Raw genomic sequence first — 26,511 nt, 5'->3', positions numbered from 1 at the left:
TCCGGCTGTGTGAGACCTACAGGCGTGGTCCAGACTATCCATTTTCTTGTGTTTGTGTATGCTTGTGCACAGGCACACATATGTACAGCATACATGTGTGTATATTAGAAGACAGCTCGGTTATTGGTTCTCATCTCCCACATCACTTTAGACAAGGCGTCTTTGTTGTTTGCCCTTGTACCATGCTAGCTGGTCCACAGGTTCCAGGAGATTTGAACTTGGGTTCTCATTGTTGAGACAAAATTCCCACCTACTGAGCCATCTTCCCCACCCTGGACTTTGTAAAGCATGGGAGCATGTATAGCTGCGAGGCTGGGTCTTGCTGAGGACAGAGGGAGCTGAGGACAGAAGGCATGCACTCGGCATAGTAGTCACCTTCTGGAGCCAAGCAGTGTGACATCCTCCAACAGTCATCATGGCTTGCTTGGCCTCACACCACCTAGCTGGCTTAGCTTCCCTGGACATATCTGTGGTCTGAGATTCCTCCATTCTAGAAGGATGGACTTGTGTTTCTTTCCCTCATCCTTTCTCAGTGACTTTGATTTCCTCCCTTCTTTCTGGGGTTCTAAGGTCAGGTCTGGACCTGGCCACCCATTACCACTGAGAGATACACAGAGGTTCTCCATCTGTAGAGGCTTCAGAGGGTCTGTTACGAGCACACACTCATTAAAGCACTATGGCAGCCTAAGGATTATACCCGGCAAAGAGTGTCGAGGTCGAGAAAAGGGTGTGACCTGGCTCTCAGGAGTCAGGACTTTGCCTCTAAAGTCTGTTCAGTTATTGCCTTTCCCACAGGTATGTATTTAACACCCACTCTCTATTCCAAGGGCAGGGTCAAGGCAGTGAACACAAAAGATTCCTGCATTGAGAGATTATGTTTGGGGGTTGTAGGGTGTGGGTAGACAGTATGTTAGATACGGATGCTCAGTGACCTGTGCCATGGAACACAGAAAGGGAGGAGGAAGAAGTGGATTGAAATATTGAAATGTTATACAGCAGCCATAAGTAAAGACAAAGATGCTAAGAACAAGCAAAGTGGACTCCTGGGGAAGGAAGACTGTCCATGGCAAGAGCTCATGGCCTGCCAACTCATCCTGTAGGCCTTTGAGACCCTGAGCCACCACCAGCTCCTTGACTACTTCTGGGCAAAGACAGCTGCTCTACAGTATCCATGGCGACTGGGGAGGGTTCGAGACTCTTTGAAGATACCAGGACTGCAGGTGACTAAAGCCCTTGTATAAAATGGCCTCTATTTCCTGTAACCCAGACATATCCCCTTGTGAACCTTAAATCAACTCTAGATGACTTCTTATACTTATTGTCATCCAAACACGATATGAATAGAAAAAATCTACAGATGTTCAATATCAACTCTCTTCTTAAAAGTCCCAGCTGGCTCTCAGGATCCAGTTTAAGTCTTTAACAACTCATAAAGGGAAGCCTACCCCACCTACTTCTCTAATCTCACCTCCTGTGCTTTTCTGTTTTGCTAGTTGAGAAAACATGGCAGACTTTGAAATGGACAAAAGAGATCACTGGGTACCCTTTCCCCATCTTAGTCCTCCCTCTGTTAGTTTGTTTAAGCTGGGATTGAGTCCAGGGCTCTTACAACCAGGCAACACTCCATCACTGAGTTCCATCCTAGCCACTCATATTTTGAGTCAGTGTCTAAGTTGTCCTCAGGGGCCTTGAACTTGAGATCCTCCTGCCTACCTAATAACTGGAATTACACATCTGTGCCACCACACCCCGCCCTGGTGTCTTTTCAATAGAATGCTAGGTGTTTGTCAGCCACATCTTTCTAAGGTATCTGACTCTTTGGCAGTCGGTGCTTTTCATGATTTTTTGTACATCTGTGCTATTTGCTGAAATCTGATCACTGATCCTAACATAGAGACTTCATACTCATCAAGCGGTACATGAGTGTTATCCAATGAAGACACAGTGGATCCCCAGTTACCTGTGGAAAACACCAGTTATACCTCAATAGCAAAGTCCTTTGTTAACTGTCATGTAAGATGCCTATTCTTTACTCTCCTTTGAGCTGACTTTACAACATATGCTGGTAAGATGAAATGAAGGACTTAGTAAAAGTCTTTGACATGTGTTCACCATGTGTTTATACCAGAATTACAATTTTATGTTTTTTTTTTTTTTTAAATAGAATCTTTAGATATATCCTAAAAAAAAATGTAGCCATGTTGGATATCTCCAGGTTCTTGAAAACAGCTATTTGTTTCACCTCTGCCGGCTGCAGCTTCTACCAAGAATACCAAACCGGTCTTTGCCCATTTTCAACTCCTAGCTCATACACCCTCTGGATGCAGCTTGTGTTCTACAGTGTGAGCTGCCTACAGAGCTGCTGAGCCAGCTCTTCAACTTGGGTTCTATCGTATGCAGACTATTTTATAAGTGTGTCAGCCCTCGGTCTCTGCCGCATAGGGCTCTCTCCTATGTACCTGGCATTGCTTGTGACTGGCCCACCACCGAGCTCTCCTCCCACGCCTATGGGAATAAAGGCTGGAAGAACAGCCCCAAGGGATGTTTCACTGTTCATGGAATTAAGAACTGGACTCCTTATTTGGACTGTCACCAACTCCTGGGTCAGGGTGACTAGAAGATATGCACAAAGAATTTTAGTGATGAAGTTTCTTAATGAGAACCCTCAAAACTATTTAATAGGATGTCTCAGCTAAAAGTAGGTGTCAGTCAATTTATAATTCAAACACGGTACCCAGAGTCCCCCCACCCTCTAAGGAACCGAAGCCCTGGAGCAGACTCTTGGCTATAAGTGTCATTTTATTATCATTTTAATTAAAGTCTTTTATCTGGAGAAGCTCATCACGCTTCAGTTCCCAGTAAAATTTAGGGGTGGTGGTCACTTCTCCTTGTGCGCCATTGAAGTTCCAGCATCAGTAATACTTTTGGCACACAGAGTAGACCAAAGATCTAATCTTCCCTTGGGTGACTCTGTGAGTGTCAACACCCCAGGAACACTCCACCCTGGGCAAACATAGAACTACAATAGACTTTTCCATCACGCCCCTCCTTAACTTCCAGCGAAGGCGGCAGGGCGCCATAGGACTTGGAGCCAAACCATTAGCTCCAACCCCGGCTGTCCCTTTTTCTAAGCCTGCCTCCCTGTGTTTTACGTTCTTCCTTTACAGTGATGATAACCCTAGCTTTGTAGGGGTGCTGTGAGGATTGGACAGTGTATTTGATATATTGTTCTGAGGACAGCGCCCCGCACCTGACAAACAGGCAAGAAGCATATACCACCAACAAATGAGACTTGTGATTCTCTTCTCGGCAGCCTGCCTCCCCTTACCTGGGCTCACAACTGCATCCTTACCTCGTTCTCTGCCAGTCGGCTTTCTTTTTTGTCATCAGCTCCTTCTTGGTCTCTGTCAGCTCTCTTGGTTTTACTTTTCTCACTTTGCTTGGACTTGGTACCCTCAGGGGCCCGAGTGAGCTTGGGCTCCAGATCCTCTTCCTTGCCAGAGTCCTCTGGGTAAGGGTGTCTGGGCTCCCGTAGTCTCACCTCTTCTTTCCTCCTGGATCTTCCCGGCACATCCTGCTGCTGCTTTGGGTATTTGTCCAACTTGGCTTTAGATTCTTTTCGATGGTAGCCATCTTCCCGGCCTTTGTAGCCGGACGCAGAATGAAGTGGGCCGGGAGAACCCGACTTCAAGTACTTTTCCCGGTAGCCCCTCCCTCCTTCGAGTCGTTCATCCAGCTCAGCTTTGTCCAGCTGCCTGGGATAGTGTTTCCGGTCATGTGCCCAAACATCCAGCCTGTCCCTCTTGTCGTCCCCGTTCTCCCTCCTGGGGACAGTCTCTCGATCCTCATCCCTCCATCCGTAGGAGTCACGGCCATTGCCCCAGTCAGCCCGAGAGGGACCTGGAGGACTATGGGACCTTGGGGAAAGTGATCGGCTCATTGGACTTCGAGAACGTGGCCGCTCTGGACCGTATCTGGGAGGAAGGGAAGAGACAGGGTTTAAACTCTGCAGAGCTCATCACCCAAATGGAGACACACACAGATCTCTCAGGGATATACTTGGCACAACCTGCCCAGCTGGGCATTCTTCAGTCACAGCCCAGTAGTACAGTGTCCAGGAACCAGCCTATCCCACCTCTTCACTTCTGTTCGACAGATTTTCCCCTAAGACGCTCTCTGTCCCCTTCCACAGTGGTTCAGAGTTCCAAAAAAACAAAGAATTAGGAAGACATCTAAGGGTTGGGAAAGGTCTCAGAACACAGACCTATTCAGATTTGAGACGAAGACATTGGAACCCACTGGAAGTGGATCTGCCCAAGGTTAGGGAAAAACTTCATCATCTCCCCACTCTATGCTACCACAACACTACAGCCGGCATGGTCTGGCTTTATACATACCATTAAAACCCCCAAGTAACCGCAATTTTAAATTAGAAAACCAGACAAACAAAATCTGAAGCCTGAACATTCGCATGCCCTCTGAAGGCTGATAGTTAATGAGATCATACACCCGATATCCTAAAAGGATAGAACATTCTCATTTGGTTCTCAAATCTTGAACAACATTGTATCTATCCCTCCCTGCCTAGACAGAGAGAGACATCTCTATTAGAACTAGGCTAATAGGATTAGTCTCTCGGCCAACGTGGGAAACAGGCTGGCCTCCTGTCAACAAGGTTAGAGCACCCTCTGTGGCTGCTCTGGAGACTGCAGGCCTGGTTATGGTTTTCCTTTCAATCTTAGCTCTTCAGAACTGATGAACATAGTTCCATAAATGACAGTTGAATGAAATTCGTTGGAAAAATCACATGTGTTCCCTGTCTGGAAACAATGGTCAAGGAACTGGGTGGTCCCCCTCCCCATCTACATTCTTAGTCTACGTGTGCACTCAGCTGATGAGAAACCGAGAGCTAGCCACCTCCAAACAGAATCTCCGTCATTACTATGTGCACCAAGGACGCATCAGTAAAAGGTAAACTTGACCCAAAGAGCCAGATTATCAACTCTCCGTTCTCTGTGTTCCTCTGAGGAAGCCCAGTATTTCCCATGTCCCTGTCTAACCTGAGCAGCTTTCCTCAGGGCTACAATGGCATCACTCCTCTAAACAGGATGAGCGGAGGCTAGAAGGCCAGGTGGCTGAGTCGGGGCTAAGAGTAGGCCATGTTACAATTCAAACCCCCCTTGCTGAGTAATTTCACCTGACACAGACTAGAGTCGTCTGAGAGAAGGGTACCCTAATCCAGAAAATGCCTCAGATCGCCTGCAGGCAAGCCTGTAGAGCATTGTTTAGATTTGTGATTGACGTGGGAGGGCCCAGGAAATTGGAGGTAGAGCTGCCCCTCAGCTGGTGGTCCTGGGTTCCACAAAAAAGTAGGCTGAGCAAGCCATGGGGAGCAAGGCAGCAAGCAGCACCCCCTCCATGAATTCTGCATTATTTCCTGCCTCCAAGTTCCTGCCTTGTTGAGAGTTCCTTCTATATGCACTTTGGCTGATAAACTCTTATAGAAAAGTGTGAATGAAATAGACCCTTTCCTCCCCAAATGGCTTTTGGTGACGGCGTTTCGTCGCTGCAATAGAAACCCTACCTAAGAACAAGAAGCTCCAAGGTGTTCTAACCTCCAGGCCTCTGACCTAGGACCCAGAGCCTCACCTGTCAGCTTCCCGGAGCATGTCCCTCTCCCTCTGGGAGTGGATGTCCTGGATGATGGCGGCCACGTTTTTTCCAGGTTTCTAGGTAAAGTCAGAGAGATCGTTAGAGGATGCCGCAAGCGTCAGCTTTGTTTGCTGCCAGTCCACCAAAGGGGGAAGTGATACATTTTGTGGGAAAGATAAGAGGATTGATTCAAAAGGTAAGCCGTGTGAACGTAATGAGCACTAGGAGAAGGCTGAGGGTCCAGCGAGCAGAGTGTGTGAGTTATATCTTAATAAAGCATATAACAAAAAAAACAAACCAACTAGAAACTCTCAGTCACCCATGCCAGATGCTGATAGAGAACTTTACCCAGAAACCTAATTGACTGTTCTTTGGTTCTTTATTTCTGTGTAACTTACAATGACCTCCAGAGCCATCCAGACACTAGAGAGCATCATGTATCTTATTCTGGGAAACCCAGGTCCAGTGGACAGAGATGACAATTCTGCACTCTCAGCAAGGCATGACTGCAGATTTGCTAAGGTCTGAGGGGATCTGGGGGAAGCACCTAGTAAAGCTAAGGACGGAGGAGGGCCTGCCTGGGGTTTCAGGGTGAGAGATCAGGAATGCGGGGAAAGGAGAGAAAATGTTCAAGCCAATGGATGGATCACCAGTCAGATCAAGACACAAAGGAAGGGACAAAGAGATGACAGTGACTCTGATAGAGCCGTGAAAAACCGAGGACCCTATCCAGGGATTCAACATTGGGTTGGGTGAGCTACCCCAAAGAGTACCTCACACCTTACTCAAATAGTACTTATTATATTAAGTAGAAAGTATAAACCTTGACAGTTATAAGTGCATGCAGTGTCACATATGAGTAACCAGGCTACCCAGAACATGTATTGTCAACTCTCCGCAACCCTCGGGAAAAGGTCAAGGCTGGGCTAGGGATGAGAAGAAAGCTCCTACACAGGGCTGTGGGGAGTCTTTCTGCCTCCCTCGTGAGACAGCAGGTAAGAGGAGACGGGGTAGCCAGTGTCAAGGGACAGAGGTATCCAGCATATGGTCACCATGAGCGTCTCTCCTCCAGAGTGCAAGTGTCGCAATGCTGTCATAGTGCCACAAAAGTGGAGGTAAAACATAATAAAATCAGTCTATGACAAAATTTGGGGTCCCTTGTTATTATAGGAAAATATGAATACGTAACAATGCAGAGTGAATGCACGGTGAATCCGGCCTAATCTGGTGACATCTGTACTCTGCTCTCCTTTTCCCACCTTCAAAATTTATGCTGCAGCAAATCTCAAATGTTGCATCTCTCCCTCTGTTTTCTGAGGACAGTGATGCTGGTCGACAGCCATCTAGAACACTGGGCAGTTTTCTCTGTCGGTACATCTTGCTGCTCCTAAAACAAGGTGAAGAGTCTAAACTCAAATCTTCTGTGTGAGTCTGCGATCCATCCAAACCAGCTCTGTCAGTGCAGGCCCAGTTGTTTCTGCCATGGCTGGGCCTCATCTCATTCAGTTCCTTCCTGGAAACACCCTCTCTGTTCAGGTAATTCTCCCACCCTACAAGGCCCTGCCAATCAAACCGCAGCCTTCCCCTGGCCACAGAAACCAGTAAGGGGATGGGCACGTGTGCTAAAGTAGTCCAACGAGAATGACGGTCAGGTGTTTTGTGGGAGCTATAGGAGAAAGTCTGGCTCTCTCTTTCTGAGAGAGACAGGACATGGAATCTGAAGGCAAAGCTGAAGAGGGCTACCATGCCATCTAGAGGAGAGAGCCTGGGTCTGCTAAAGGCCGTCCCACCAAGCACCCAGAAAACAAAGCCATGGACAGCAGAGAGCAGAGAACACTGTCATCTTGATAACGTCATCTGGGTCCCCGCAGCCAGCTGTTCCTTCAGCTCTCACCGAAGCCAAGGAATCCCTTCTTTCACCTCCATCAACAGGCTGAATTATCACCAGCCTCTGTTACATGCAGAGAATCTGAGCTGATTCGTGTCAGGGTAGGGGCTATAAAGCCCATTACTACATACTTAGAATATGCTGACGGTCACAGTGACCCAGAGGGACGTTATGACAACACGAGGAGCAGAAAACCCACACCAGAGGTCAGAAAACAGTACGTTCTAGGGCTTTGCCGCTAAAAGTGCGCTCTTAGGATCAGGAGGAACAGCATCTGCTGGAGGCTTGGTAGAAATGCAGAATCATAGCCTGCCCCAGCCCTGCAGGATGCCCAGTGACTTACACACACCCTGAACTATGAGAGGCTCTGTCAGCACACTGTCCTGCCTGGGGGACTGTGAACAAAATACTACCTGGGTTCTCTGCTTTTTTTTGTTCTGTTTTCATGTGGAAAACCTAATATTGCAACAGAAAAAAAATAAACATATTTGGTGCAAACCCAGTATAATCTCAGGTTTGTTTGTTGTTTCTTGGTGTTGTGTTTTGTTGGATGGTTTATTTGTTTCATTGTTGGTGTTATTGAGACAGAGTCTCACTGGGTAGTCCTGGCTAGCTTGGAACTCACAAAAACAAGGCCAGCCTGGTTTAAAGGAAGTTTAACTGTCTTTACCTCTCCAGTGCTGAGGTTAAAGGCAAGCACCACCACACCCAGCCGACAGTCTCAGGTTTTCATCCTGGATCATCCAGTAACTACGATCTTGGGCAAGCAGGGGAACTTCTACTAGACTCAATATCTTCATCTGTAAAATTGAGATTATAATACCTGTCTGGCAGGACTGACGTCAAGATTAAAGTAGATAATGCATGGAAAGTGCTTAATACATTACTTGCCCCAGAGTAGCAGGACTCAATTAAAGGTATACATTATGGTGTACTCTCATAATTACTGTGATTATCCACCCTGCGTGCCTCACAGGATAGTGAGTGTGAGACTGGAAAGAAAATGCATGGGAAAAAAATTGTTTAAAATCAAAGAACTCAAGTATACTCTGACCTGATCTCAGTATGGAGGTTCATAGAGGTTAAGCAAGTCGGCTCAGAGCAGAGAAGGGCGGAGCATAGGATGGTGTGATCATTTTCCAACAAAGGCTCACCTTTGTTGGTTCCGTTTTTATGTATCTCCTCCCATCAGATGAAGCTCCTCACGCACTTGCTCCTTCCTTGCCAGTGGTACCAGCTCAGTTGCCCACCCACAGTGGGACCCAGTGAGCATCTGCTGACTGCAAGCCTGACATCTTTAACTCCCATCACCTTAACTGTCTCCCTCAGCAGAGTGTTGCTATGCCTTGGTACTTCAAGGAACTACTGTTGTTTGTCCTAATTAGAATCTTATGACACTTCATTTGGAGGCCCAAGCTGCACTGGGAAACTCAGTGCATAAATTTCATTCCAGCCCCTGGGGGGAAAACAGGAACTGGCTAGGTACAGAACAGGGTGGGGCTTTTCTCCTGTCTGATGCTTTAATTACAGAGAAAGACGATCCAGGCTGGGCCTGAAGCAGAATTGTTGGGAAGGAACTGCAGAGGCTAATTACTAGCAGAGCAAAGAGGGGACTAGGGTAACTGGCTGAAATACTCCCCAGCTCTGCAGATGCTGACTTGCTACGAGCCACTACTTAACCCTTGTCTCCTGACGTCAACCCTCGAGACTAAGGGCAGATTAAGGGCTGTTAGTCATGAACAAATTGGACCCTGAGTAAAGATGGAAATGAGTCAGGAAAAAAAACTATCGTACTAGGTAGAGCAGTAGAGAGCCTAAATAAAATCAGAGGGTAGGTTTAAACACGACGTGACAACAATTACAATAAGCGGACCCAGTGCTCCAGTTCCGAGAACAGCAAATCAAAAAGAAGACATAATATAAAGAAAACCACAGGCTTGGAAAGGAACTCCCCACCAAGAAAACCAGAACCAGTAACTATACAGGGGGAAAAAGTACTCAACCTTATAAGTCATCAGGAAAATAACAAACAAAACTGTGATAAACCAGGTCAGTGTACCGCTCCATGGCCAAATTAGAAAGTCAGACAAATTAAGGTTAGAAGAACATGGTCACTCCAATCCTTTTATGCTATAAGGAGAATGCTTTGCTGTGACAAAGCACTTTGGGAAGACCTCACTTCAGCTGAGGTGAGCCTGTGCCCCGTCTAGCAACTCCAACCCTAGTGATTCCTGCACCACCTGGTTAGATGCCCATGTGCATTTCTACCATCATAACATGTTTGACAAGTAGATTAGGATTGACCTTAATTGCCTCAAACTGGAAACAACCAGAAGCCCTTTAGCCATAGGATGAAGAACAGGCAGAGCCATGTAACATTTTATAGAGCAATGAAAGTAAACATGGAAGATAAAATGCTGAACAGAAAAGAGAAGACAGTATGATTCCTTCTGTATAATGGTTAAAGACAGGCAAAGCTAAACTCGTTAGGTTTGGGGCATCTAAAACTGTCTAGGGCAACATGAACATAAAGAAGAAACAGGAAATGATTATCCTGAGCATGGGGTAAGGAGAGCAACCTGAGCATGGGGTCCTGTACTTCTGTGTATTGTCCATATTTTATTGCTTGACTTCTGTGGTGCTTTTAAGGGGTGTATGGGACCTGACTCAATATTAGTAGTAGACTGCCAGTTATTAATTCTATACAGATTATACTACTCCTCAAGAAAGAAAGAAGAGGAAAAGAAGAATGAAAAACAAGCTAAACAAAACCAAAGCCCATGTTGGAACTGACTGAACGCATTTGAGTTCTGAGGGTGGTTCAGCTTGCCAAGCATTGTTTAGAAGGACATATATGAGATAAGATACCTATGGAGTATATACCATAGATATATCAGATACCAATGGAGTATATAACATAGAAATATCAGAAACCTATGGAATATATACCATAGTTATATCAGATACTTATGGAGTATATACCATAGATATATCAGATACCTATGAAGTATATACTGTAGGTATATCAGATACCTATAGAGTATATACCATAGATATATTAGGTACCTATGGAGTATATGTTGTAGGTATGTCAGATACCTATGGAGAATGAAAGAGAACAAGAGACCAAGGGGTACAGTAGAGAAGAAAAAGTTACCAGCAGTCTAAATGCCCACAGAAATTGCATTCAAGGGTAGGATTATCTTCATCAAACTAAACTATGCTTCTCCTTCCTGCTTACTCCTTCAAGACTTCTGTAAACACCTTTTCATCCAGAATCACCCTAGCGCCCAGCCAGTCTTTAGCACCCTTTTCCTCATGTACTTACCTTAATAAAAGTTTTTATACATTTTATTAACTTATTGATAATTTCATATACATATGTATATATATTATATTCATCCCTCACCCAACTCTTCCCAGACCCTCCCTCCCTCCTGTCAATGAACACTTTTCTTGCCATAGTGTAATTTCCATTTCTAAGTGATACCCACAAGAGTATCTGATATATTTATGGCATATACTCCATAGGTATCTGACATAATTTATGGTATATACTCCATAGGTAAGCTAAGCTTTTCATTGTTTTATAAAGTCTCCTTCCCAAACATCCCTGGCAAGCAAGAGAGGCTGTTGAATGACTGAGTGAAGGAATGCTATACCTTCAGCTGCAATTCCTTGTATCTCGTGGACATCCGAATGAGTAACTTCTCACCATTGATCATGGCAGACTTCTCTTGGTAGTACTGGACCATAGCCTGGGCAGCTTCCGTGTAAGCCATCTCCAAGAAAGCCTAGGGTGGAGAGTAAGGCAGACAGGGGACTTCACGTCAGTGATCTTAAACCCAATCAGTATTGGGTATGATTCCATGGAGATAAAGCTGAAGCATAGGTGACATAATCATCGGGCACAAGTGGGGTTTCGAGTTCGAGTCCTTATAGAGTGGGGGAGGGGAGCTGCCTGGGAAACCTGATATTCTGGAAATGGCCTTTACCCTGGCTGTTAATTATATGGGTTACACGTGTTAAAACAGTGAATGGAGCTGAGTGGTGAACACAAGCATCCTTCGTGTACTTGAGGGGATCCGTTTTATAGTTCAATGAAAAGAAAAAAAAATCAGCTCAAGGAAGAACTCTCTTTGATCCCATGGATTCAAAGAGAACTTTTTATTAACTTCACTGAGAGAGCTCATTACAGGATGGCTCACATCCTGGTTTCCATGGTTACCAAACAGTACTCTTAATTATGTATGTCATCCTGAGTTACATCATCCTGTGGAAGGCTATTTGGGATGGAGAGGTGGCCCATTAACTCACGATTCCCACGTGGGCTCTTTCGCATGTGGCTGTGGGTTGCCATTTGGTGGTGGTAACATCAGGAGACAGAAGCATAATCCCAGGGGCCTACTTGAGCTCCCATTTGTCTCATGAAAAAGAAATACATTTGAAAGCGCAGAGGCCTTTAAACCCATAGGCTCAAAGGATGTCCAGGCTGTTGGTGGCCTTGGAGAAAAGAGGCTCTTGACCGTATTGACGACAACCTTCCCTCTTTAACTGTTCTGATAACACAGGGAAATGGGCTTTTCCATTCAGTCCACGTATACACTTTCTAATAGACTTTTAATGGACTTGTCCGTTTACCCAGTAGCTGTTGGTGCAAATCCGAAGCTGTTAGAGTTTCTCGGTATGTGTGGTTTACCCAACATAGAACCCCTGAGAAGAACACACAAGGAACAACCGATCTATCTCCAGAATGATGGATGGAGAATACCCATGATCCACTGGGGCTTCAAGTCCTAGAGTTCATACCTATGCTGGGGAAAGGACTTCTCCTCTTCCTGATCTTTAGCTTTATAAAGTAAAAGCAACTACTGGAGTAAAGACTACGGGGGCTGGAGAGGGGACTGAGTGGGTAAAGTGCTGGCTGCACAAACCATGGGGACCTGAGCGTGGATCCCTACATCCATGGAAAAGGAAACTCCAGTGCTGTGGAGAGGCAGAAACCAAGAGGATTTCAGGAGCTCACTGCCTGCTTGCCTAACTCCAGGTTCAGTGAGAGATCCTGCTTTTTAAAAATTTATAATGTATGTGCGTGTGTGTTTGTGTGTGTGTGTGGCTGAGAGACATAGGGTAGGACACCCAACACCTTCCTCAGGTGTTCTCACACTCAGTAGTTCTCTATCAATTCCCCGATGGTCTCCTGTTAGGTGACCTCACACATGGACACCAAGAACAGGTTAAAACAACTGTTCCCAGGCAGTTCTTAGCTGGTTCCACACTTAGGCAATCAGAAATAATCAGCTTAGCAATTGGAACTGTAGCTTTAGCTCAGGAGATCCCTAACACAGCAATGACTGGGAGTCTATAACTCCTATTTGGAGGCCAACTAACTTTTCTATGTTAAGGAGTACCCCATATAAGAATGACACCACCCCTTCCAGGAAATTCACAAAGGCCTATGTCCCCCCAGCACAAGCAGGGATTGTAGAACCCAAGGAGGAAAGACCACAACCCCAACATTAAATATCTGTGCCTTGCCTGCCAAAGAAGCCAACTGTGTGAGGCCTACCTGATTAGTTGACTTCATGAGGATGTAATTAGTGACCTTGCCAAAGGGCAGCCCCAGGTTAATGACATCATTCTCCGTACAGCTGCCCTCCGGGAGATTGCAGATGTGCACCACTCGTCCAGCACCTTTCCTCTGTGCAAACTGCTGGGACAAAGAGCAAGGCTGAGTCTCCAAAGGACATCTCTGTCTACCTAGTCCAGACATTCCTCCAGATGATGTCAAACGGTCATTTATAAAAACCAATGCAGAAAAGAAACACACTCACAGATGCACACACAGTGACAGCTTTATGCCTTCTAACTACAAAGGGGATTCCTATTTCTAACAAGTAGCAATATTCAAGGCTGGGGAACATCTAAGAAATCGTGTACATACATATACGGCTAGTGGGAGTTGTGTGTTGACACTCTTTGAAAATGTTTTCTCAATATTAAATAAAACTTAAAATAGATATAGGTTCTGATCCCGAGAGCCTGCTTTTAGAAGTGTGCCTATTAAAAATACATATCAAAGTAAATTTAAAGGTTTACAGGTGACAAGGATATTTACCAAATGCTTTATGGGCTGGAAAAATGTTCTGGGAACAGCCTGTGTGTCCAACAACTGGGGAACACCTAGGTAAATGATGGTTCAAGTGTATAGTGGAAAACTTCACAGGCGTTAGAAGGGCGCCAGTGTGTTGGCATGGAATATTTTTAAGACAAATTGTCAAGTGAAAAACAGGTCACCAGTTAGCATGTATATTATAATGTTGTTTTGGAAGGCAAAATTATAAGGAAATAAGACAAAAACAAGTACTGAAAATTTTTTGTTACTTATTAGCAGTGAATGACAGGAACATAAAAAAAATTTTGTTAATTATTGGAGGTGACTGACAGGAACATAAAAACCATTAGGCTCACTTCTACCATTTTAAATGTTTGAATTCTGTGGTTTGTTTGCAGTGAGATTTTTAAAAGATTATCAAGGACAGAAAGGCATGGAGCATGTATCAACCTGTCAAGGCTGGTTACTCTCAGAGGAGCAGAGCAAGACAGGGAGCAAGGGCAGGCACTGAACCTGTTAGAGATAGTCCTAACATTGTTTGACTTACACTTTTAAAAAATTTCAGTGAAATGAAAAAAAAGATGAAAGGATTTTGGAAACCAAATATGGGTACAGATATTCATGGCACCAACCTGTGGTTTATGGCAATGGTTTTTCAAAACATTTTTCAGCCTTGGGATCCTTTCTTCAAACAAAAACTTGCTCAGGAGCCAGATACACTCCGTAAATAAAAGGGGCTGTTCTGGTCAAATTTGGAGTTTCTGAACCCCACCAGACAAACCTGAAGGCAGATATAAGGATCGAAGCTTGCAAGCCAGGACCTGGATCTAATTCAAGCTCCCGGAGGAAGCCTAGCTTTGATCACCCCTAATCTCTAAGAGCTCAGGAATTAGGAAGCACACACCAACCGAACTGGGAGAGGAGGGTGTAGTCTTTCAGACCTGCAAACAGTCTAGTGTCACAGCCTACATTAGCAGCCATTATTTTCCACCACAAAGTGAATTTCAGCATCTAATTATGGTCTGCCTCTGCTGAGCTAACAGAAAGGGAGTATTTCAGGTCTCATCCCTAACAAGAGCTGGTACTTAGGGAATACTAGCATGAAAAGCCCTCATTTGTCTCATCTGGGCTGAGGACAATTAAGACTCAATTATCCTTTCCTTTTATGGTTCCACCTTAAATTAGAGAAGCTTCAGATGCCCCTTCTCCGCTCCACCCTCCCAGTGGTGTCCAGATGTCAAGCACTTTCCCAAAGGGGAACACTGATTCCTTGGCTCAGAGGGGCACAGGCTTTCCCTACCGCACCTCCCGCCCCCACCCAAGTGCAAGGACTCTCCACAACCTAGGAGAGCCTGAGCCAGGGTAGCGAAGGCTGAGACCCTCTGTAATGAGGGTGAATGAGAGGCTCAGATCCTTCCTCCCACTGTGGTGATCTGAGATAGATCTAGGTGACAGGAAAGCGGCTGGTTCCCTGAATTTATTACCAGGAAGGTTAAGCCTGGGAATTCTGCCTGGTCTGCTCTAGCACTGCATGCTTCTGTCCCATGTGACGTTGTTGCAGATACCCTGAGTAACTCGTACTTGGACTACACCATAGCCAGACATGCAGGTTGACTCTGAGCAATCTCTCTCCCAGTCTGTCCAGTTGCCTAGTATCCAGGCAGGCACGACAACCAGCTTCCCTTGCTTTGTGTTCATTGGCCTGAAAGGATGATTTAAGACCCTTATCTAAACCCAGCAGAATAAACAGAACACTCCTCTCCTCCAGGAACCACAGCCCCCACCCTCTAGCAAACTGCCTGTCGCCTAAGACCTATTCATGGTACAGACTTTCACATCCAAAGCACTGAAATAAATTCATCGTAAGTTCTCACATTTTAAAGATTCAGTCCTTGAACTCACCAAACTCTAGTCAGAAATAGAAATAGACTCTTACTGATCTTTAGATGCTATGAGAGATTACTATTCTTTTAGTTAATAATCTCAATTTGAACTTTCCAAGCAGTGAACCACACACAGGGTTTAGATGTACCAAGATACTGATTTTCTCACCCTGGAGGTCATAGACCTGTAATGGCTGATCTTTCAGTCCATCATTTCTAAGTGAACCATGAGACGAAACCTTGAGAAGCTCTCTATTCCTGGTTTGCTAAGGGTTGCCTGATTTCAAAGCACATGTTAAATCCTATACAGTCAAGTGTATAATCCTACACCGAAAGACAAAATGTTTTATGTAAATTAAATTCTTTTGCTGATTATTCATTTATAAAACTTCAGCTTACGTTCTTCGCTATCTCTTTTGTAGGTATTAAATACAATTTAGACTCCAACCATGTTTGACTCATTTAAAAAATAAGTGAAGTTATCAGTACTACTGCTCTGTACTTGAAACCACTTATATAAACATGGCCCTATTCCCTACCAAAGATCTTAATAAGAAGAGAGAGGGACGGCCAGATGGAGGGGCAAGGTCCCTGAGTAGTACTTCTAGAATCAAGTGTGATCTCCGAGGACCCTGGCAATTGCAAGTGCTTTTGATTAAGCAATAGGCTGCTATATGCCAATGCCCAGAGTGGGTTCGCTAATGAGCCCTAATGGCCTTTGGAGTTAATGATAGAGCAGTCCTTCCCTTATCTGTAGGGATACTTTCCAAGGCCCTCAGTGAATTCCCAACCCACAGGTAATACCAAATCCTGTGTGTACTAGTTTTTCCTTCACATACATACCTATGATCAAGCTCAATTTATAAGATGGACATAATAAAGGATTAATAATAATTACTTATAAACTAGAACAATTATAATAATATATCATAGTAAAAGTTACTTAAAAGTTAAGAATATTACTATTGCTCTGTAGTATAGCTTGAGGTCAGGGATGGTAATTCCCCCAGCAGTTCTTTTATTGTTAAGAATTGTTTTGCTATTATGGGTTGGTTGTTTTTTTTTTTTTTTTTTTTTTTGCCTTTTCAAATGAATTTGAGAATTGCTATTTCCATATTTTAAAGAATTGTGTTGAGATTTTGATGGAAATTGTGTTGAATCTGTAGGTTGCCTTTGGTAGGATGGCCATTTTTATTATGTTAATTCTGCCAATCGAAGAGCATGGGCGATCTCTCCATTTTCTGAGGTCTTCCTTAGTTTCTTTCTTGAGAAACTTTAAGTTATTGTCATACAGATCTTTTACTTGTTTGGTCAGAGTTACTGCAAGATATTTTATATTATTTGTAGCTATTGTGAAGGGAGGTGCTTCCCTAATTTCTTTTGCAGCCTGTTTATATTTGTATAAAGGGAGGCCACTGATTTATTTAATTTGATTTCCAGTCACTTTATTGAAGTTGTTTATCAGCTGTAGGAGTTCTCTGGTAGGATTTTTGGGATCATTTATGTATACTATCATATCATGTGCAAATAGTGATACCTTTACTTCTTCTTTGCCAATTTGTATCCCCTTGACCTCTTTTTGCTGTTTTATTGTTCTAGCTAGAACTTCAAGTACTATATTGAATAGACATGGTAAGAGTGGGCATCCTTGTCTCCAATTTTGGTGGGATTGCTTCAAGTGTCTCTCCATTTAATTTGATATTGGCTGTTGTTTTGCAGTAAATTGCTTTTATTATGTTTAGGTATGGGTCTTAAATTCCTGACCTCTCCAATAAAAACTCCGTGATATTGGTACAGAGACAGACATGTTAATCAATGGAATAGAATTGAAGACCCAGAAATAAAACCACACACTTACGGACACTTGATCCTTGACAAAGAAGCCAAAAATATATAATGGAAAAAAGAAGCATCTTCAATAAATGGTGCTGGTCTAACTGCCAGTCTGTATGTAGAAAAATGAAACTAGATCCATATTTGATATCTTGCACAAAGCTCAAGTCCAAGTGGATCAAGGACCTCAATATAAAACCAGATACACTGAATCTAGTAGAAGAGAAAGTGGGAAAGAGCCTTGAATTCATTGGTACAGGGTGAAATTTCCTAAACAGAACTCTGATGGCCCCTGCTCTAAGATCAAGCAATTGATAAATGAGACCTCATAAAACTGGAAAGCTTCTGTAAGGCAAAGGACATAATCAACAGGACAAATTGGCAGGCTACAGATTGGGAAAAAAATTTTCACTAACCCCACATCTGATAGAGGGTTAATATTCAAAATATATAAAGAACTCAAGAAGCTAACCACCAAAAAACCAAACAACCCAATAAAATATGGGGTATAGAACTACACAACAGAGGACTCTCGAATGACTGAGAAGAACCTAAAGAAATGTTCAAAGTCCTTAGTGTCCTTCCTGGCCTGGCCGCCATCGGAGAGCAGCAGCTATGGCCCTGCGTTACCCTATGGCCGTGTGCCTCAACAAGGGCCACAAAGTGACGAAGAAGGTCAGCAAGCCGAGACACAGCCGGCGGCGCCGCGGGCACCTCACTAAGCACACCAAGTTCGTGCGGGACATGATGCGGGAGGTCTGCGGCTTCCCGCCCACGAGCGCAGCACCATGGAGTTGCTCAAAGTGTCCAAGGACAAGCGTGCACTCAAGTTCATCAAGAAGAGGGTGGGCACGCACATCCATGCCAAGAGAAAGCGGGAGGAGCTGAGCAACGTGTTGGCAGCCATGAGGAAGGCGGCGGCCAAGAAGGATTGATGAACCCTCCCCCAATAAAAGATCATGGCTCCTATTAAAAAAAACAAAAACAAAAACAAAAAACCAAAGTCCTTAGTGATGGGGAAATGCAAATCAAAATGACCCTGAGATTCTACCTTACACCAAGCAGAATGGCTAAGATCAAAAACTCAGGTGATAGCAGATGTTGTTGAAGATGTGGAGGAAGAGGAACACTCCTCCATTGCTGGTGAGATTGCAAACTGGTACAACCACTCTGGAAATAAATCTGGAGATTCTTCATAAAATTGGAAATAGACCTATCTGGAGACCCAGCTATATCATTCTTGGGCATGTACTCCAAAGATGCCCCAACCATGCCACAGGGGCACGTGTTCCACTATGTTCAGAGTGGCCTTGTTTCTGATAGCGAGAAGCTGGAAACAAGCCAGATGCCTCACGACAGAAGAATGGATACAGAAAATGTGGTACATTTACACATTGGGGTACCACCCAGCTCTTAAGAGCATACTGAGTTTTGCAGGCTAATGGATGGAACTAAAAACTATCATCCTGAGTGAGATAACTCAGACTCAAAGGACACACATGGTATGTACTCACTAATAAGTGGGTATTAGCAAAAAAAAAAAAAGTATAGAATACCCAGAATATAGTTCACAGAACTCAAAAAGGTTTACAAGCCAAAGGGCCCAAGTAAGGATGTCTCAATATCATTTGAGAGGGAGAAGAAAACAATCACAGGAGGGGGGAGGGAGGTAGGGTCCTGGGTGGAAAAAGGGATAGGGGGTGGGAGTGGGGGAAGAGGGGAACATGATCAGGTATTGGATGGGGGAAATGGACTGAAACCCTGAGGGCCAGCAGAAAGAATGGAAACAGGCAACTTCAGGAGGTAGGAGGTGGGAGAACCCTCTAGAATGTACCAGAGACCTGGGAGGTAAGAGACGCTCAGGACTCAAAAAGAGAGATCTTAGATGAAACGCCCTACAATGGGGAGAGAGAACTTGTAGAGTCCTCCAATAGAAGGACAGGACATCAAGTGGAGGAATGGGGTTGCCATCCCACAGTCAAAAACTCTAACCCAGAATTGTTCCTGTCTAAAATAACTGCAGGAACAAAAATGGAGAAGAGTCTGAGGAAAAGGAGGTCTGGTGACAGGCCCAAATTGGGATCCAACTCAAGAGGAGGTTCCAAGGCCTGATACTGTTACTGATGCTATGATGTGCTTACAGACAGGAGCCTAGTATGACTGCCCTCTGAGAGGCCCAACAAGCAGCTGAACGAGTCAGATGCAGATACTTACATCCAATCAATGGACAGAAGCCAGGGACCCATTGTGTTTGAATTAGGGAAAAGCTGGAAGAAGCTGAGGAGGAGGGCGACCCTGTAAGAGGACCAGCAGTCTAAACAAACCTGGACCCCCAAGATCTCTCAGACACTGGGCCACCAACCAGGCAACATACACCAGCTGATATGAGGCCCAGGACACATATACAGCAAAAGACTGCCTGGTCTGGACTCAGCCAGAAAAGATGCACCTAACTCTTGAGAGACTTGGGCCTCCAGGGAGTGGGGAGGTCTAGGAGGGTGGAGGTTGGGAGGTGGGTACATCCTTGTGGAGACAGGAGTGGGTATAGGATATACAACAGTCAGAGGGTGGACCAAGACGGGGGTTAAAATCTGGAGTGTAAAAAAGAGATTAAATAACATTTTTTAAAAAGTTAATAAAATATATGAACTGCTTTTATGTTCCCACTTAATGTTCTCAGACCTCAGCTGCCTTAGGTAGCAGGAACCACACAAAATCAAACCAAAGATGGGGGGTGGGGTGGGGGGAGGCAGTACATTATGGATAGCAAGAACTAAACAAAGTCAAACCAAGGACAAGAGGAACTACTGCTTTATGGGTAGCAGGAACTGCGCAGGGTGAAACGGAAGATAAGGGAAACCACTGCATTATGGGTAGCAGGAACTGCGGAGAGTCAAAGGGAGGATAAGGGAAAACACTGCTTTATAGGTAGCAAGAACTGCACAGAGTAAAACGGAGAATAAGGGGGACCACTGCATTATGGGTAGCAGGAACTGCGCAGAGTCAAACGGAGAATAAGGAGGACCGCTGCATTATGGGTAGCAGGAACTGCGCAGAATCAAATAGAGAATAAGGGGACCACTGCATTATGGGTAGCAGGAACTGCGCAGAATCAAATAGAGAATAAGGGGACCACTGCATTATGGGTAGCAGGAACTACGCAGAGTCAACCGAAGGATAGGGAAACCTGGGTTCTCAGCCCTGTGTGGCCAGTGTACCGGTGAGTGAATCGCATGTCCCCGAACTCCCTATAATCAGCTGTTCAGCCATTCCTGTTCACAATCATGTCCACCTTTCAGTACGATGCTGGTGAACAGGTCATCCTCACAGCGTTTCAGATACACCTGTACTCTAAGAGTGACGGCTGCCGAGTATCAGAAAAGGCTGAGATGCTACATTAAGATGCACTGAAGACGCTCATATCTGGGGTCTCTCTAGAGGATATTTTTATGTCTAGAACATGCTTGATTGAAACCAGGCACCAGGAGCAACGTAGTGGGAGAAAGAGTCTGTATCTACACCCCTGCAACTCACAGCGAACCACTTAATGAATTTTTCTAGACGTGAGTTTGCTTGTCTATAAATCCAGGAGAATAAAATTAATTCCACAGACTTATTGAGAAGCTGAAATGGCACGCCGCATATTAAGTGCTTTGGTATAATGCCTGACCTAAATAAATGTTTGCCTCCTCACTTCCTCCTGCTATGGAAGGATGATATTAGATTGAGAAAAAATATTGCTGGAATGATATGAGAGAATATCCATATTCTTAGGAAATCTAAATGAACTACATCTTCAAGCTATTCTTATATGACAGTTCAGGGAAGAAAATGGCTACCAGACAGATAGAGACAGACAGACCATGAGACACAGAAGGATGAAATAAATGGCAAGAGAGAAAGATAGTTAAATCCTGGCAAGCACCATACAAGAGTCCCTTATGTCTTTTTTGTTGGTTTGAATTATATTTAAAAATATCAAAAATTTTTAAAGGAGTTCTGAAGTAGAAACAGTTGGATCTTAGGGAAATGCTTGCTTCTCACTAGCCTGAGTTTTGTCTGTGAGGTGCTGAAGGGATCAGTTCACACCCACCTCTAGGCTCTGCTGCTGAGCTCCCAGGAGACACACACGTGACAGGTGCACTTGAGACTTTCCAGCCCAAGGTCAGAGCCCTAAAAGAGCTAAGGTGTCAGGGCTGTAACCAAAGCCCTAATTACCAAGCTCAGAGGACAACCATGCTTTCCCAGCTCGGGGAGGCACTAACCTCAGATGCCCCATGTCGGATCAGTGGCTCAAGCTGTGTATTCTAACATGCCGGGACTACTCCTTTGCCTGATGCTGCTTCTAATGATCCTTAGGCTGGATCCCAGACTTCTCAGCTTACCCACAAATCTTTTATAGCTGGGTGGAAACGTGAAAAGAGCAAACAGACTAGTCTCTGAAGGTTCTGAGACCTTTCAATGCCCTTTGGTGCAGGTAGAAACAGGCTCTGTGTGTGAGCTCAAAGAGGTTCTGTTCAAATACCTCAGAATTATACTAAGGACATGGCTCGGTGCAGCAGGCCTGTAGGTAAGAGAAGTCTCTAGAAGTGTTTCCTACAACTACAGATTGTAGATCCCACCTTCAGTAAACAATTTTTGGGCTCCAGATGGATATCTCTGGGTGTCCTCATTTGATACGGCTGAGTGGCTGGGAGTCTGCTGGTTGTGTGTGTGCTAAGTGCACATAGTGACAGGGAAAGGTCAAATGTTTATTCTTCACAGTGGTGATTCTGAACAGAACATGCAGATAGAACTGAGTGTGGACTCCAGAGCTATGTATCGTGAATTAACTTAGAGAGTGGACACAGATGATGTTCTTATCGATTTTTCTCAGTTTACGGAGCATACTAGGTTTAACTTAAGAGTAAACCACCTCTACCTGTGCCAAGCATTTCTGTGTGGCTATTAAGTTGTTTCAATTCTGAGGTACTTTATCACTGTAAACTTTAGAATCCTAGAGTGTTAAAACTGCAGGCCTGGCTGAGCGTGGTAGCATATGCTTTTAATCCCAGCACTCAGGCGGCAAAGGCAGGTGGATCTTTGCAAGTTCAAGGTCTATATAGTGAGTTCTAGGCCAGCCAAAGCTATGTAGTGAGACCCTATCTCAAAAAGAAAATAAGACAAGGCTGTAGAAATTGCTCAGTGGTTAAGAACACTGGCCATTCTTTCAGAGAACCTGGTTCAGTTCCCAGCATCAACATGGCCGCTCACAACTGCTACAGGGGATCCAACTTTTCCTGACCTCATGGTCACTAGGCCTGCATGTGATATACAGTTACACATGCAGGAGAAATGCCCATACACCTTGAAAAAAGTAAGTTAAATTTAGTTTTGGTTTTTTTTTTATGAAAATAAGGACTGGAGAAATGGGCTCAGCAGTTAAGAGCACTGACTGCTCTTCCAGAGGTCCTGAGTTCAATTCCCAACAACCACATGGTGGCCCACAACCATCTGTAGTGGGATCCAATGTTCCCTTCTGATGTGTCTGAAGACAGCTACAGTGTACTCATTTGCATAAAATAAATAAATCTTTTTTAAAAACGAAAATAAAGATGGTAAAATATAAGGTGTACCATGATCTGTCTTTTAAAATACCTTTTCTTGTTGAACATTCTGCAGATATAAGTTGTAGCAAATTTTAGCTTGCCTTCAGTTTTCTCTACAAAGTAGGATTATATATATATATACATATATATGTATATATATGCATACATATATGCATATATATATATATATATACACACACACATGTGTGTGTGTGTGTTAGAATTCTTTCTACATCATGGTGTATTACTTCTGCAACAAGAGAAAGCAATAAAGATTTATTAAAAGAAAATTTTAAGATTCAAGAAATAAAGCCTGCTTCGTTCTCCTGTCTTCTTTCTATCAGTCTTTGCAAATGCAGGCTGGTGGCCTGAGCTGAGGGGACAGGAGCAGTGACAGAGCTAGGATAGAAACAGGAAGGAGATGGAGTGTGGGCCACACAGACCCTCATGCACAGAGATGTCAGGAGAGAGTCATGTTCTGAACTGTGGATTCAGAAGGCCTGGCAGGACAGATAAATGTTCTAGAAATGCCAGCAATCTGAGAGGTAACCTATACTTTGCGCCAGTGGCCTTCTACAAACATCCTGCTTTCCTCAGCCTCAGTTTCCTGATTTATGGGTGCTGGGATGCAGAGTATTAGTAAGAAAGCAAAATTAAAATGATGTCTACGGCTGTGAACCCCCTAGGATGACCTTACAGCTACACCCAGACAAAATATGTCTTTAGCGAGTGTGAGAAGCCTATTTACAGCCCGAGGAGTCTGGACGGCCCTTGTAGAAACCTGATTACTCTGTTTATGACGACTCAGACAGCCAAGGAGAAGCCATGGCCCTGTCAAATAGCTCAGCCTAAGTGAAAAGCAACACCCATCCCTAGGGACCCTGAATAGAGTGACAGGGGCTGAGGACACACACAAATCACACGCCACTAACAAACATGGCGTGCAACTGTCTCTCCGAGGTCCCATCTCTATCAAAATAAACATGGGGAAGAGAGACTCCAAATCTAGCAGAGACAAGGCCAGTTTAGATTCAGCCCAGCTGCTGCCAGGCTGCTACCGCTTCCGCAGCCAGCTTCTGTGGCAGTTTTAGATTTTGTGGCAGTTTGGGTATGTTGTACACTATCCCTCCTCCAGCCCATGTCACTTTGTCCAATCCTGCTTAGAAAGAGAGCTTTCAGAGTAGCAATGGGTTTTTGTTGTTGGTCCACAAACAATCGTGCTCCTGCTGGGACAGCATCTTGGCTACATTCGGCCTTGTTCAACAGTGTAAGCTCCACATAAATGGCCTCAGAAGGAAAAGACCCCCAGTATAAGCCTCAGGCATGATTGCAGAGAGAAATACACCATAGCGCATCGCCTTTGCAGGTCTCTGCAGGGGTCAAAAGTCCATGATTGCTCTGAGGGGCTGCCCTGAGCATTCTCAGAGCCTGTGAAATAGTTCTCTGTGGCAGCTCAGCTCCTCAGCAGCAGCTAAGCTCCTCAACTGATGTCAGCAGTTTTGCATTTCAGGTTTCCCCAAAGAGAGGTGCATGCCTGCCTTTGATTCCACTCGCCAGAACGGGCCAACGGGCCATCAGCACTAGACAGAAGAGCGCCACTAATGATAACATACTGGTAATGTAGGAACTGGTGGGAGTCCCTGATCCCCCAGATATCCTCCAGGACGTCATAAAGCTTATAATGATAAAACCAGTCACAGGAAGCTTCTCACCTGCTAAGGAATCTACAGAAAGGTGTGGTGCTCCCAGGTTCCGGATGCCTGTGTCATCTTGGGAAATGTGCTGCAGTACAGAAGAACTCAAGTGTCCCACAGTACTGGAACAGTACATGGTGCTTTGTTCCATGGCTGCCTAAGGCTAGGTAGATCCCTGTCACATCTAAGGTTGTCTCAGCTCTTCTTCCTCTTCCTCCTCCTCCTCTTCTTCCTCTCCCTCCTCTCCCCCCTCCTACTCCTCCTGAGGAGCTTAGGGGTGGAGTGTAGGGAGAAGGAAGAGAAATTTACTAAGGAAAAGAATCACTGTAAGAAGTCCTTTGAGAATCTGGAAGCAGGACTTTGTGGCTCCATGACGAGGTGTGGGGCTCCCAGGTTCAGGTTGCTTGAACCTTAAACCACCTCCATTTTCCAACACTGTTACCTCAGGAAAGGTACCAAGTCTCTCTCGGCCCAGTTTCTTGACGGTACAATCAGGGTAATAATAGTACCTATTTATGGGGCTGTCCGGAAGACTCAATGAGCTAATATTATGCAGAAAAGCTAAGAACAGATTAAACATAGCAGAAATGTTAACTGTAGTTTGTGGCGTCTGGGATCTCCATCTCCTGCCAGCTGTCTATGCAGAAAGCATAATGTTTTATAAGCTTCTCACCTCGAGCCATTTAGGAGAAGCGGTACTCAGAGATTTGTTTGGATTAACACAGAATGTCAGAACCATCATCCCTGCACATCGTCACATGACTTATGTTTGCCTGGCTTGCATAGTGCCTCCACGGGACCTCAAATCACCCAAGGAGCAGATACGACAGACAGGCAGGCCAGTGTAAGGAAAACGTTGGCACAGAAACCTGGGCAGAGTCGCAGCTCGCAGCTAGCACAAAGTGTTTTTTCTCAGCATTCTAGGTAGAAGGACTTATTACCCAGTAACAACCGTTAGTTCTGTGGGTCCTAACTAGTCAAAACATTATAACAGACACTATCCATGTAGGTGATAGATATTCGGTGGTCTGTCCCACACTGTGGGACTCTGCCTTGGGCACTGGACTAGGAAGCCATGTACAACATGCCAGGATGTAAGGTATAATACAAATAAGTTACAAATCATCTGGAAACTTAGAAGTTTTCCTACCTCTCAAACTCGTCGTTTGGAAAGTTACTGTCCATATGTCCATCCATAAAGGAATGGAGTTTTAGAGAAGTAAAATGACCTGTCTGTGACCACACCGCTGTCAGCTTCAGCACTAAGACCTGAATTTAGGTCTCCGACTCCAAGGCCACAGACTCAGTGGTCAGTGCTGGAGGGCAGGGACGATGTGTGGAACAAACTCAGCACTGCCCTGCCCATGGCTCCCACAGCCTTTCTAGTTGCCCCCCAAGGGGCTCAGATGATACCAGCTCTCATCTCATGCCCAAAGCTCAAGGAGATGTCAGTGCCAGGCTCTGACCCCAGACTACCTGTCACCCAGGCCAGCCTCCCCCAGCCTGGGTCAGAGTGAATGGTAGAAACCACAAAAGTAACTGTGACTAAAATATGAACTTCCAGATCAGCACTCTTTCCTAAAGGGCTCCTACTCAACATCGTGAATAAACAGACGTGGGGGGATAGAAACCCGGGTCAGGGAGGCCTCCTGCTCGGCCAGGCCTGCCCCTTACTCCCCAGTCTAGACGTTGCACTGTCCAGCTTGCTTTTCTGGTGTTCTGTAGAGATGTACCAACACATGGAGGGGGCAGCCCCTGGAGGCCTGCCCAGCAGAGCTTGTGAAAGAAGAGAGGGAGGCCACGGCTGCTCCCTGCACAGATTAGAAACCCAGCAGAGCTTGTGAGAGAAGAGAGGAAG

General features: G+C 44.9%; 1 protein-coding gene and 1 pseudogene across 2 annotated transcripts in view; one reads left to right on the top strand and one right to left on the bottom strand.

The window, feature by feature from the left end:
* Positions 1-26,511, bottom strand: part of Rbm20 (RNA binding motif protein 20) — a 190,643-nt gene that overhangs the window by 16,076 nt on the left and 148,056 nt on the right. The window contains exons 6-9 of one of the 2 annotated variants that reach the window (XM_028775240.1): positions 13,110-13,253; positions 11,203-11,334; positions 5,650-5,729; positions 3,353-3,974 (exon numbers count right to left, since the gene is read on the bottom strand). In XM_028775240.1, the coding sequence (XP_028631073.1) occupies positions 3,353-3,974; positions 5,650-5,729; positions 11,203-11,334; positions 13,110-13,253 (978 nt within the window). The remainder of the gene's footprint in view (positions 1-3,352; positions 3,975-5,649; positions 5,730-11,202; positions 11,335-13,109; positions 13,254-26,511) is intronic. The other variant, XM_028775248.1, reaches the window with a different exon arrangement.
* LOC114627433 lies at positions 17,987-18,340 on the top strand (annotated as a pseudogene).

This window comes from Grammomys surdaster, unplaced genomic scaffold (genome assembly GCF_004785775.1).
Source record: "Grammomys surdaster isolate TR1022 unplaced genomic scaffold, NIH_TR_1.0 66, whole genome shotgun sequence".
NCBI lineage: Eukaryota > Metazoa > Chordata > Mammalia > Rodentia > Muridae > Grammomys > Grammomys surdaster.
This window is presented reverse-complemented; position numbering and strand designations above follow the sequence as displayed.